We start from the raw sequence: 15009 nt of genomic DNA, 5'->3' as shown, positions 1-15009 counted from the left end.
CCCAGACTGGAGTGCAGTGGCCGCTCCCGGCCACTGCAGCCTCGGCCTGCTGGGCTCCAGCGATCCTTCAGCCTCAGCCTTCCGAGTAGCTGGAATTACAGGCATGTGCCACCACACCCAGCTGATTTTTTGATTTATTGTAGAGATGAGGTCTTGCTGCCCAGGCGGGTCTCGAACCCGCGGGCTCAGACAATTCACTCACCTCAGCCTCCCAAAGGCACGGGATTACAGGCTGAGCCACCGAGCCCGGCTCTCTATGGTATTTTATAGTCTTATACAACGTTAGCTATAAGGCCTATTTTGGGTTGGTTGAACAGATCGATGACATCAATATTTTAAGTAGGCACCTCTGTAGCTCTCTCAACCTGTTCCTCATAGTTGCAAGAAGGTAATCATCTCCAAGCCTGAGGTCCTCATATAGTAACTTACAAAACAGAAAGAGGAAAAGAGCAATTAATGAGCGCTTTCAAGGATCTCTCTTTACCAGGAAGGAAAACATTTCCAGACTCCCCAACCTCCTTGCAGGTCGGTCATCATGTCTCACTGAGTAGACCTGGCTGGGAAAACAAGGATCTGACATTTGGGGCCTCTTTCTCAGGAAAGAGCACTACTAGTAGGGAAGAAAGAAGATAGATAACAGTTGGGTAAGCAATGAACAATGTCAGCCATAATCTAAGTGACAAGATTGCTGTCCTAAGAGGTATTTTCTCATTTACATCTACCTCTGCCTCCAGTGCAGTATAAAAATGCCTACTTCCTCATATCCTTGCCAGTGCCAGAGAGTATCATTCTGTTTATCCTATTCACTCTGGTAAATAATGAGCATATCTTACTATTTTTTGTTAATTGATATTTTTTGATTACTGGTGAGGTTAAACATTTAAAGACGTTTACTGAGTTTTCCTTCATTTTGTGAATTTTCTATTCACATGTTTTCTTGATTTATTATTATGATGGTCATCATTATCATGCTAATTTGTAAGAGATATTTTTATAGGAGATATTTTTATATAGGAGATGTGTGTTTTTGTAGCAGGAATAATTCTGAGTATTTTCAATACTAAGTCAGCTAATCCTCTGTGCAGTACATATTTTAATAATAGCTCATTTACAGATGAAAAATTTCAGACACAAAGAGGTTAAGTCAATCCTTGAGGTCTCTCAGCTAGCAAGTGGTAGGGATAGGATTAAGTCTAGGCACCTAACTCCTAAATTACAATGCCTCTCAGGCCTTACACGTTTTTCTCAATTTCTCATATGACTTCAATAATCTGAAACCAAGATTTAATCTTTTTTTGTCAGTTTCACACATCTTACCACAGTATCCAGTAGTTTTACATGAAGGCAAACTGAATTCCTGTTTTGATTACTCATTATTTCATAAAACAGGTTTTCCTTCAATAGTAGCAGAAGGTTCCTGGTTGGAGAAATAAACCAAAGTATCCCTATAGCTTTCCAGACTTTCCAGCTCAAGGGTGCCTGCCGCCTTTTATGGACAAGAGAACTTGATATCAGAGGAGTCTGTGTAGTCACATGTCTAAGAGCCTAGCCTGGTTCTAGAAGACTTCCGTGTCCAGGAAGTTTTGTCCCAGGTTTCATCACAGCCTTTCCAGATGAGATGACGCATTCGTTTTTGAAAAATTAATATGCTATTTTTAGAGAAATTTTAGGTTTACAGAAAGATTCAGTGAAAAGTGCAGAGAATTCCATATACTTTACTCACAGTCTCCCGTCATTAACATTTTCGCTTTAGTACGGTGCATTTGTTACACTTTATGAACAAATCTTGACACATTATTATTAACTAAAGTTCATAATTTACATTAGAGTTCACTCTTGGTGTTGTATTTTTTTGTATGGTTTTAGCAGATGCATAATATCATGAATCTACGTATAGCGTGTATCATGCAGAATAATTTCACCACCATAAAACTCTCTGTGCCTCGCCTAATCATCCTTGTTCTCTTCCCCATCCTGACCCACGCACACTCTGCTCTCCCTGAACACCTGAAAATTCTGCTGTCTTTATAGTTTTGCATTTTCCAGAATGTTATACTCATATAGTTAGAATCTTGAAATAGGTAGACTATCTAGACCAACTTCTTTCCCTTGGTAACATGCATTTAAGGTTCTTTCATGCCTTTTAATGGCTTAATAATTCATTTATTCTTGCCATAGAATAATATTACATTCATAGAATGAAATTTTATAAATAATGTTGCTCCAAAATTTTTTTTAAAGTTATAACGCCACAGAGCAGCTGTTCTTACTGAGAGTCAGCCATTTTTCCTGAATTGTTCTTCAGGCTGTTACAATGCTTTGGTTAATTTCCAAACTTCTGAAAATGTTGATTTTGATCATTGTTTTCAATATTCTCATCTTTTTTAATGGAAGAGTGGATTTTCTCTGGTTCCTAGTTGTCATCCCAGGAGTGCTTCTCCCAACTAACAAAAAATATTTAGTATTGTCATTATTTTTTTAGTTTTAAATATTATCTAATTTTCATTGTAACTTTTCCTTTGACGCTTGAATTATTTACACTTGTTTCTAGATTTTCAAATCTAGTGTGTTTGAAAGTTGAAGTGTTCTAATTTGTTTTTATAATTTTAACTAATTGTTGGAAAATTTGTCGTAACAAGATTTGTAGCCTCATATAGAGTCAAGTTTTTTTAAAGTTCTGAGCTTAACAAGAGCATGACTCTGTGTCTGACTCTGTTGTGTTCCAATAAAACTTTATGTTCACTAAAATTTGAATCTCATGTCATTTTCATGTGTCATAAAATATTAGTCTTCATTGGATTTGTTTAAGCTGTTTAGAAATGTAAAAAGAATGACTACTTCACAAACTATACAAAACAAACAGCAGGCCTTACTTTCCCAAAGGCCAAAATTTGTCAACCCCTGTTCTACAGAGGGTGCCAAAAAAATGTTAACACATTTTAAGAAAGAAAAAAACTGTATTAAAACTGAAATATTCAATATATACCTATAACAAAAGATAAATGATGCAAGTCACATTTGACTTCTGCTGTTGCAAGAGGTACTCAAAGTGGTTACCATTAGCATGCAGACACTTCTGATTACAGGGAACTAAAAGTAACACATAGGTAACATCTCTTAAAATCTGTATACATTTTACTTTTTTGGGGGGGCATCTCTGGTAATATCCTTACAGCTTTGTTTAATCTACTGTATCAACTTATTCATCAGAAGTGTGTTTAAATATCCTGAAAGGAAAAATAGTCCTTTCAGTAATGTATTTCTTACAATTTAATTCTTATTTATCTATTTGTGAAATAAATTTATCTTTTTAAAAACAGTTCTATCAGATTTTTTATTATACATTTTGATAATTCTAAACTTACAAATTTAGAATTATTATCTTCATGGTAAATTTAACCTTTTATCATTATGCAGTGACTTTTTATTTTAGGATATTTTTGTCTTAACATCTACTTTGTTTATGTCATTAAATCCACATCGGGCATTGTTTAATACTTTAACAGTATAACCTTTTTCTACTTATGTTTCACTTTCTGTGGATTATGTTTAAATGTGTCTTTCCTGAGTAGTATATAGGTGGATATTTTTTTAATTTAAATTTTCTTTTTTTTCCTTTTTTTTTTTTGAGTCGGAATCTCACTTCGTCACCCAGGCTGGAGTGCAGTTGCATGCTCACAGCCACTGTAGCCTCGACCTGCTGGACTTAGGTGATCCTTCTGCCTCAGCCTTCCAAGTAGCTGGAACTACAGGCGCATGCTACCATGCCCGGCTTATTTTTTTATTTATTGTAGAGATGAGGTCACACCAAGTTGTCCAGGCTGGTCTTGAACCCCTGGGCTCTGGCAATCCTCTTGCCTCAGCCTCCCAAAGTGCTGGGATTACAGGCTCAATGGTTTTTTTTTTCTTTAGAGGTTGTAGTCTATCTATTGTATGCATGACTGATCGTTTCTGAAAATGTCATTATGTTGTCCTCATTCTTGAAAGATAACTTTACTAGGTATTGAATTTTATACTGACATATATTTTCTCTCAGTACATTAATAGTAATATTTTATACTCTTCTTGTTTCCAGTGTTGCTGCTGAAAAGTTGGCTGTCAGTCTATTTGTTGTTGTTTTGAAAATAATCTAACTGCCTTTAAAATATGTGATTTTTATCACAATTTTAATATGATTTGACTAAGTATGGATTTCTTTTTATTTATTCAAGTGGGAGTACACCGAGCATCTTAAATCTGTACATTAGTATCTTTTATTGATTCTGAAAATTTCTCTATAATTATCTTCTCAAATATTGTTTTTAATCCATTTCTTTCTCTACTTCTTCTGGAATTTCAATTAAGCTTATAGTAGAGGTTTTTTAACCTCTTTTTTATTACTTTACTTAGGCTCTCTGAGTCTCATGCTAAACAATTATGTTAGGTCTGTCCTTTAGTTCTGTTTTAAACTGTGTTTTATCTCCTGATAAACCTACATTTTGATTGTTTTTTAATTCATTATTACATTTTTATGTCTAAGACTTCGCTTTGATTTGTTTTCTAATCTGCCTTCTCTTTAGTCAAATTTTTGGTCCTTTTTTTACTTCTGGAATTATATTAACATGTGTTTTACATGTTCATTCCAATATTTAAAGTATTGTGAGTCTAATTCCATTTTCAGTTGTTTACTTTGACTCTCAGTTGAAGTACCTTGCTTCTTTTTGTATTTGGTAGTTCTTGACTATAAGATGATTATTTTTTCTTGTGTTAACTCTAAATTATTTAGACTGGTATAAAGGTACATTTCTTTAGAGAGGGTTTTGTTTTCAGAAACAATTTTTCCAGATGACAGGGGAATCAATAGTTTTGTATCACTTAGTTAGGTTATTGATTTAAGGAATTTCTGAGAGTTCCACTAAGCAGTGCAAATTTTCACTTCAAACCGATGTAAGGATCTGTTTGTGGTTATACATCAAAGTACATATTTGCCTTCTCTGCTCAGGACCACGTTTGAATACAGGCAACTTTTCTGATGGTCATAATGTGAGGAAAGGAAAGGCAGAATTGTATTTCTGTTAATAATTCATGCTTAGTCTGAGGTCATAACCCTTTAAGGTATCAGATTTATGGAAGGCTCTCATATTAAGCCCTCCCTCCATCTTGAGTAGGTAGGTGCTGGCTTTCATGTCTCCCTTAGTTCCACAAAGCTGAGAAAACAAGGACTCAGAATCATCTAGTTTGACAAAGACCCACAGGTAAAACACAATTTCAGTGCTATTTTTACCTCTTCAGGTTCCCACTTTTACTCAGTCTTTGGCTTGTGTTGACCTTAATTATAGTTGCCTGCTCAAAGACACATTCATGATTGGCTTAAAAAAATTTTGCCACTCTAACACTATCTCAGCTGGGAACTTAAGCACCGCACTAACAAACCTAGACAGATCATTAAGACAAAAAGTCAACAAGGAGATCCAGAACCTCAACATGACGCTTGACCAAATGGACTTAACTGATACCTACAGAACACTCCACCCAACAACCACGGAATATACTTTCTATTCAACACCACGTGGAACATACTCTAAGATCGGCCACATCCTCGTCCATAAATCAAGCATAAACAAATTCTATAAGACTGAAATTCTGCCATGCACCTTCACAGACCACAGTGGAAAATACAAATAAAAATCAACACCAACACAGTTGTCCTAAAGCCCACAAAGGCATGGACACTAAACATCATGATGCTAAAAAACTCCTGGGTCAACACAGAAATCAAAACAGAGATTAAAAGATACTTGGAAACATAAAAACAAAGAAACATCTTACCAAAATCTCTGGGATGCCATGAAAACAGTCCTAAGATGGGAACTCATATCTCTATGAACACACATGAAGAAAATTGAAAGATCACAAGTTAGCCTAACAAATCACTTAAGGAAGCTGGAAAAGCAAGACTATCAAGACTCTAACTTCAGCAGAAGAATCCAGGTACCCAAAATAAAATCCCAAATTCAGAACATAGAAGACAAAACATAATACAAAAAAATCAATGAAACCAAAAGCTGGTTTTTTAAAAGGATAAACAAGATTAATGGACCCCTAGCCAGACTGACACCCCCCAAAAAGAGAAAAAGCCTAAATAAACACAATCAGAAATGCAAAAGATGAAGTCACAACTGATCCCGAAGAAATACAAAAGATTATCAGAGATTACTGTGTACACCTGTATGGAAACAAATTCAAAAACTTAAATGAAATGGAGGACTTTCGTACATCACAAAACCTCCCCAGGTTTAAACAAGAAAAAAATTGAGACTCTAACAAGACCAATAGCAACCCAGGAAACTGACTAGGTCATAAGAAAACAACCTACAAAAAAGCCCTGGACCAGATGGTTTTCTAGCAGAATTCTACAAAGCATACAAGGAGGAGCTGATACCAATCCTATTGAAAGTATTCCAGGCAATAGAAAGATGGAACTCTCCCCAAATCATTTTATGAAGCTAACATCACATTGATACCCAAACCGGGTAAAGATCCAACAAAGAAAGAGAACTACAGGTCAATATCCTTGATGAACATAGATGCTAAAATTCTCAACAAGATTCTAGCAAACCAAATCCAACAACACATCTCAAAAATCCTTCACCATGACCAAGTAGGTTTCATCCCCAGGATGCAGGACTGGTTCAACATCTGCAAGACCATAAATGGAATTTAATACATCAACAGATATAAAAACAAAAACCACATCATTATATCATTAGATGCAGAAAAGGCTATGATAAAATCCACCACCCATTCTTGATAAAAGCCCTCAAGCATCTAGGCATAGATGGAACATACCTCAAAATAGTAAGAACCAACTATGAGAAACTCACAGCCAACATACTGCTAAACAGCAATTGGAAGCATTTCCCCTGAAAACTGGAACAAGACAAAGATGCCCACTCTCACCCCTCCTTTTCAACATAGTTTTGGAAGTCCTAGCTAGAGCCATCAGACAAGAGAAGGAAATCGGGGATATCCAATAGGAAAAATGAAGATGAATTGGTTGAAAAATTGAGGTTTTGCTTCTGGAATCTCTATCCTTTGCAGATGGCATGATTCTAGACCTCACAAACCCAAGAGAATCTGTCAAAAAGCCTCCTTGCACTGATAAAGGACTTTGGCAAAATTTCGGGCTATAAAATAAATGTGCAAAAGTCAGTCGCATTCCTATACACCAACAATAAACAGAAACCCAAATAAAAAGCACAATCCCATTCACAATAACCACAAAAAAAAAAAAAAAAAAGAAAGAAATACCTTGGCATCTTCCTAACCAGGGAAGTAAAAGACCTTTACAATGAAAACTACATAACACTGCTCAAAGAAATCAAAGATGTCACAAACAAATGGAAAAATAGTCCATGCTCATGGATTGGAAGAATCAACCTTTTTAAACTGTCCATCCCACCCAAGGCAATCTACGGATTTAACGCAATACCCATTAAATTACCAGTAGCATTCTTCTCAGATCTGGAAATGACAATACAGGAATTCATTTGGAAACATAAACGACCACGAATAACCAAAAAAATCCTCAACAAAAACAAAAACAAAATGGGAGTCATCATGCTCCCAGACTTTATTATAGAGTTTATTAAGCTTTATTGTGGAGTTGGAATAGTCAAAACAGCCTGGTATTGGTACAAGAACAGACATATAGACCAATGGAACAGAATAGAGATTCCAGAAGCAAAACCTCAATTTTTCAACCAGTTCATCTTCAACAGTGCCTCCACCCCCACTGGGGAGAGGAGAATCTATTCAGTAAACGGTGCTGAGAAAACTGGCTGACCACATGCAGAAGATTGAAACAGGACCCCTACCTATCAACATACACAAAAATAAACTCTAAGTGGATCAGAGGCCTAAACATAAAACCTCAAACTATAAGAACCTTAGAAAACACAGGAGACACCCTTATGGAAATTGGAACTGGCAACCAATTCCTTATCAAAACCCCAACTGCCCAATCCCATAAGAAATAAGATAGACAAGTGGGACCTCATCAAACTGACAAGCTTCTACAAAGCCAGAGAAACCATCAAGAGAGCAGGGAGACAGCCCACAGAATGAGAAAAAAAATTTGTCAACTGTATATCTGACAACAGCCTAACATCTAGGATCTACAAGGAACTCAAACATGCCAAAAAGAAAAAAACAAACAGCCCCATTTCAAAGTGGGCAAAAGATATGAATAGACACTTTTCAAAAGAAGACATATGAGGTACATGAAAAAATGCTCAGCCTCACTAATCATCAAAGAAATGCAAATTAAAACCACACTGAGATACCACCTAACTCCAGTCAGGATGGCCATCATCAATAACTCAAGAAACAACTGATGCTGGAGAGGATGCGGTGAAAAGGGCACGCTTCTACACTGTCAGTGGGAGTGCAAACTAGTACAGCCTCTGTGGAAAACAGTGTGGTGTTTCCTAAAAGCTCTAAAAATCGACCTCCCATAAGAGCCCACCATCCTCCTACTGGGAATATACCCAGAGGAACTCAAAGCACTTTATGAAAAAGTTACCTGCACATGCATGTTTATTGCAGCTCTATTCACAATAGCAAAAACATGGAACCAACCATGCTGCCCGTAGAAAGAGGACTGGATTTTTTTTAATGTGGTACATATCCACAATGAAATATTACACAGTCATAAAGAAGGACAAAATTATGAACTTTGCAGCAACTTGGATGGATTTAGAGTCTATAATACTGAGTGATCTATCACAGAAACAAAAAACTGAGTATCACGTGTTCTTGCTCATAAGTGAACCTTGAACAACTATCATAATACTATAAGAAAGGGATTGGCAGTCATAGGAAACTGCCAGGGGAGGGCAGGAGCAGGATTGGCAGTAGTGGGAAACTTCCGGGAGAGGGGGTGACACACCTCATTAACAAGGGTACCTGCATAATGAACATTTGTGTACCTGACCCTGAATTGTACCCCCACACATTTAAAATTTTTTTTAAAGCCCCAGCAATTCCATTTCTAGGTATATACCCAAGTAAATTGAAAACATATGTCCACACAAAAGCTTGTACAGAAATGTTCATGGCACCATTACTCATGATAGCCAGAAGTAAAAAAACAACTGAAATGTTCATCAACCAGTGAATGGATAAACAAAATGTGTTACATTCACAAAAGGGAATATTACTTGGCCATAAGAGAGAAAGGACGTGCTGATGCCACATCATAGATGAACTTTGAAAGCATTATGCTAAGTGAAATAAGCCAAACGGAAAATGCCCCATATTTTATAGTTCCTTTTATATGAAACGTGTATGAGGTGAATCCATAGGGACAAAGTAGAGCTGTGGTTCTAAGGGGCTTGGGGGTAGGGGGACTGCTAATGGATACAGAATTTCTTTGGGGGATGAAGAACATGTTCTGCAGTCCAATAGCGGTAATGGTTGCATGTCATGGTGCATAGACTAAAAAATGCCCTAACTGTATGCTTTAAAATTGCTAAAATGGTAGATTTTATGTTATGTGAATTTTTTCTCAATAAAAACAAAACTCAAAAAAAATCCAGTAGTTTTAGTTATTTTCAGTAGAATTCTTGATATCTAGTCTGTGACGTTGCCGAAAATGGAACTCCAACCATGCCTGCTTCTTTCTCTTGCCTTTGGACTGATCCTTGAGCGGTTCTCTTTACTTTTTTGACCCATATTCTTAATAGACAGCAGTAGTTCATTTATATTTCAGAATCTACACGTGATTCTTTTCCTCATATTCTTTGACCTTCCATATCTATCATCATCCGTTCACGTCCAAATTTGTCTCCCAATCTACATTTGTCCCCAAACTTGGCTTGTTTATCTCTACTACCTTTGAATCTCTACTACTTTAAAATCTTTTAACTGTCCATTCTCTATATTTCTGCCAAAAACATCTAACTAATCTTCTGACCGTATCACTATTTCTCTTCAAACTCTTTAATTACTAATTATCACCTATAAGAAAAATTCCAGGGTCTCTAACATACCACAGAATCTACTCGATTGAATCAGTGCCTACCCCTCCAGTCTCTTCTCTCCGTCAAAATCTACGTGAAGTTTATCCTCTGGTCACGTTGGCCTCCTCATTGTTCCCTGCACATATCTCACCTCATTTTATCTCTTGTGTTCTCTTTGCTGGAATACCCTTTGCATAGCCCATGTCTTTTGATTTAAAAAAAAAAAAAGAGGAGGAAGAGGAGGAGGAAGAGCAGCAAGAACAAGAACAAGAAGGAAGAGGAGGAGGGAGGACAAGGCAGAGGAAGAGGAAGAAAAGTGAGAAAGTGGAAGAGAAGACAATTCCAGAAGTATCTGCTACCATTTCTAGAGGACCTTCTCTCTTGCTGCCTGTTCTGAAACGGTCATCGTTTTTGCTGTCACTGTTCTGAAAGTATAAATAGGTTCAAATTAAATCTTAAGGCAATGGAAAGGCCTAGTTTGATATAGCTGTCTTGGCTTCTTCCCATTACTTGAATCCCCATTGGTTAGGCCAAAATTCATGCACTAATGCACATTTCATTGTCTGAATCTGGAAAATCTGGAGTCAAAAAGCCTTTACTATCTTTCTTTACCTGCAATTTGATTCTGGGTCTGAGTTTACCTCATCGTTGAGGCTTGCTTGATAACACCAGCAAGCTTCATCTGCAGATTACTCATTATTACTTATGGAAATGGAATAAATCTCCCTGGACAGAGCAATTCAGTCATTGGCCACAGAATTCCACGCAGGGGTCTTTGGTTCGATCTTCCTGTTCCAAATGGTGGGGGAGAGGCATGGAAGAGATGTATCAGACAGTTGTTGATGTGGTAATTATACTGTACAAATTCCTCTCTCCAAGGATATTTTAGGCTGGTAAGATTCCCATTTCCTGGGTTAAAGAAAGATGTTTCCTATTGTGACTGACAAAAATGACAAAATCAGGGGAATCAAGAATTTAAAATCTAGTAAATGCTAGAGTCCTGTAAGTTAAAAGGAGTCTGAAAGTTTGGCAGATTATGTGGTAGAAATGATAGGCTTTAAAAACCACAGTGCAGAACCCAAAATCTGGAGTGCAGGATATTATAAGCAATATTTGAAAGTACACAAACTGACCAGAATAGCTTTTGCGTCACGCACAGTGAAATGCGTATGTATGTGTAGTTTGGGGCAAGGTGGTGGTTCATGATTCCACCCAAGGTCTAAGTGCCAAAATTAAGATATTCATAACCTGGTGTTTCTCTCTATTGATAAATAATATAATTGATGAATACCACTTAGAATTGTGTATGCCACAGTGTCTGAAGTAGTTTTCACTGTGTCAAAATTTAATAAATGATGCATGTAATGGATGTTATATTATTGTGTTTGATTTTACTTGAACTTCACAGGAAAAGGTCATAAAAATCAGTCACCAGTGGCACATAAGAGTGAAATCCAGGAACCTCTCCCAGAGATAGTCCAAACGGCAACTCCTGTGGAGGTCCACATAGGCACCTGGTTTACAACCACACCTGCAGGAAAGCGAATTGGCACCAAAGGATTAGAGCGAATAGACTTGGCGCCGGTTTTATCTTTTCAGGCCACAGATCCTGTCAATGGAACGGTATGGCAAATTATTGTTTATTTTGAAATTTTCTACAGTGTTAGAATTCTGAAACAAAACAGAGATCTGGGCAAATAATAAATGTTTAATGAATATTTGTTAACCTGTGGATGGATGGATGAATAGATTCATCCTCCCAAATCTAAAAACATCTTGTTACAATATATTTGACAAGTATAGAGTATCATGAAATACTAATTTTTGTTGGGGGGGCACAACCGGATCAAAACAAAATACTAAGTTTTAAAGTGAAAGACAGTTCGTGAATTTTTTATGCCAGTGTAAAGATACATATATGATTAATGATGCCATGTGTTTTCCTATGTTGAATGTATTCGTGCATATGTCTTATCTTCTGGAAGTGAGAGGTTCCGCCTTATTCCTACTTCTATCAGTGATAGAAATGTGTTCGTGGTTCTTGATTTTGAAGCACTTATGGTATATTCAAGGAGATAACACATGATCACATTCAATAACTCAAGAACTCAAAACCACAGTGACTGCACATCAAAAATGTATTTGTAGCATCGAAATAAGTCACAAATTAGTGGTATAGGAAATAATGGTTTTGTTAATTATGTGAAATCATAACTCCTGAAATAAGCAATAGTACCCACTGTGTGTCAGGCTTTCTTTAGGGGATTTTTTGGCATAATATCTCATTCAGTCTTCACACCAGCGTATATTACACAAATGAGGAAAAGAAGCCTCAGCAAGTAATGTGCTGTGGTCAAGAGTACACACCAGGACGTGTGAAGCCAGGCTTAGAACCAGTTCCTGGTGGCTAAAAACTGAGCTATTTCTAGTCTTTAGCTATCCCTCTAAAATCTTATGTGGAGCTTTGCGCCACCGTCTGGATCAAAATAAAAGGAAGAATTTCTCAGGAGCCTTATCTCTAATTTCTAGACTTCCTCACCTTGTTTAAAACCACGTGCTGCTGGTCAAAAACAAAATGCCTGCTTGCTATTGAGATGAATTACATTGTCTAACCAAACATATGTCTGAAACAATTTCATAATCTCTTTGTTTGCTATTGTCTTTTTTTTTTTTTTTTGGAGACTCAAAGTATGGATCATCTCATAAAGGTTGTTTTGGGGGGGGTTTTGGTTATTGTTTGTTTGTTTGTTTGTTTTATTACTTTGAATAACTTTAATTCAATCCCCAGTATAGATTATATGACTTAATATGCAAATTTGATTAACATTTTTTAGTAATTTCCCTCATTCATCTCTATAATGATTTTGGAAGTATGAGCCAAAATCCAGGAATCTGGATTCAAGCATGAATTAAACATCAAATGCCTAAGAGGATAATAGCAATAATAATAATATTTACTGAGCACTCACTGTTCTCTGTTTTTTTCTGAGCAGACCCTGTACTCTGTGCTTTTTACATACTAAGTCATTCAATTCTCACAACAAACTACTATTGTCTCTCTTGTATAGATGAGACCACTAAGCTACAGAGAGCTTTAGTAGTTTGCCCAAGATCACACAGCAAGTGGTAGAGTCAGAATGTGACACCCCAAATCTGCATCTCAAACCCCATGTATTCAACAATTAGCAAATAAGGGATGACATGATTATACAAAACAAAATTGAAAATCATGTTTCTCTACAACCCCTGACATGAAGTGCTACATTTTAAAGGAGTTCCACCTTTTTGGTGAGGCAGACCTGGATTATATTCATCGTATAATGGGTATTTTAATCCCTGGGTGTTTTCTAAATTGTGCTGTCCTGACTATAAGAAACACAGTGTTTCACCGAAGGGTCTGAATGGTTGTGAGAGTGAGTTTGCTCGCTTTTTTTTAACTCAAAAGTCTAGAGTCACCAAAAGTAGTGTAGCCACTTCTAACCTGGGTCTTCTTATTCATAAACTAGAGATAATAGTCATTACCTAAAATAGTCATTACCTAAAATAGTCACATCCACTCAGACCCTTCAGAGAAACACTGTTTTTTATAGTCAGGACAGCACAAGTTTAGAAAACACCCAGGGATTAAAATACACAATATATAATGAATAATACTATAGTGGCAGGTTGGGCTGTCCAGAAGCAAACATTGAGGTAGAGTTTGGAGTGTGAGGTATGTATTAGGGATACCATCTGTGAAAGAAAGTGGGAGGAAGCAGTAATGGACCGAGGAAGAAGCAAAACTGTAATTCAAACACAACAAAGCCATGGTCAACCCAGTGGGGAGCTCAGGACCAAGAATTACCTGTCCGTTGTCCCAAGTCTGGCAGAAGTGGCCAGATCCATCCATATACCCCTGCCTTTCTCAGTCGCTGGTCACAGCTACCCAGGAAGGTTGTAAGTCAGGGGAAGCATCTCCCTGCAGCCAAGGCAGACACTGAAAGAGCTTAGAGCTGGTGACTGCAGACTGCACCCCAGACCTGGGTGGGGGATCTGGGCTGCACACCTTCATGTCCGCTACATCTACACACACACACACACACACACACACACCTCGGTGTGTAGAGTTTTACTATGTCTCAGTCCATTCAGGCTGCTATAGCACAGTGCTATAGACTGGATAGCTTGTAAACAACAGAAATGTATTTTTCACAGTTCTGGAGGCCAGAAGTCTAAGATCAGGGTACCAGCATGGTTCGGGTGAGCATCCTCTTCCCAGTTCAAGTTCCCATTGTGTTCTCACATGACACAACGAGAGTGAGAGAGCTCTCTGGCATCCCTTTTATAAGGGCATTAATCCCATTCGTGGTGGCTCTGCCCTCAAGACCTAATCATCTCCCAGAGGCCCCGCCTCCCATGATCATCACCTAGAGGCTAGGATGGCACAGAAATTCGGTTCAGAGCAACTAGTCGGTGATTTTTAACTATGATGTACAAGGGCCCAATTGTTCTTTCAGACTAAAGGGCTTTCCGGAATGGGCTGAATTTTCTGTGATTCCTACTCTGGTTCACATATTTAAAAACACTTCAGTATTGCTTTACCCTCTTGGGACCAAGGCTGAAGTTCTTAAAATGCAGTTCTCCCCAACTTGGCCCCTAGTCTCCTAGCCTCATCTCCCCCCATCTCCCTCCCCGCTGGGGTCCTTGTCTCTCGCCCAGTTTGGCTCGTGCTGCAACTCTGCGCCGAAGTCCCAAGTACAACCTCAGCATCAATTCCTCAGACAGAAAGTCAGACTGGTAAGAACCCTCACGACGCACAACAGTGGCTCCTTGATTGTCCCCTTCAGTAACTTCTTTTTTTTTTTTTAGATGTGGGGTATAATTCAGTATTAGGTATGCAAGTGGTCATCATACACGCAATGTCTGGACTTCCCTTTGGTCCCTACTTCACCTGATATAAGATCAGGTACCAGCTGGGCTCGGTGGCTCAGCCTGTCATCCCGCACCTTTGGGAGGCTGAGGTGAGCGG

At 37.8% G+C, this 15009-nt stretch overlaps 1 protein-coding gene across 1 annotated transcript in view; it reads left to right on the top strand.

The window, feature by feature from the left end:
• The window catches only part of SPAG17 (sperm associated antigen 17), a 219011-nt gene that overhangs the window by 150153 nt on the left and 53849 nt on the right, over nt 1–15009 (top strand). The window contains exon 29 of the mRNA XM_021716455.1: nt 11410–11624. Within this exon, the coding sequence (XP_021572130.1) occupies nt 11410–11624 (215 nt within the window). The remainder of the gene's footprint in view (nt 1–11409; nt 11625–15009) is intronic.

This window comes from Carlito syrichta, unplaced genomic scaffold, assembly GCF_000164805.1.
Source record: "Carlito syrichta isolate Samal-C Ts95f unplaced genomic scaffold, Tarsius_syrichta-2.0.1 Scaffold308819, whole genome shotgun sequence".
Classification (NCBI taxonomy): Eukaryota; Metazoa; Chordata; class Mammalia; order Primates; family Tarsiidae; genus Carlito; species Carlito syrichta.
Note: the sequence above shows the minus strand (reverse complement) of the source record. Positions and strands in the feature narration are given on the sequence as shown.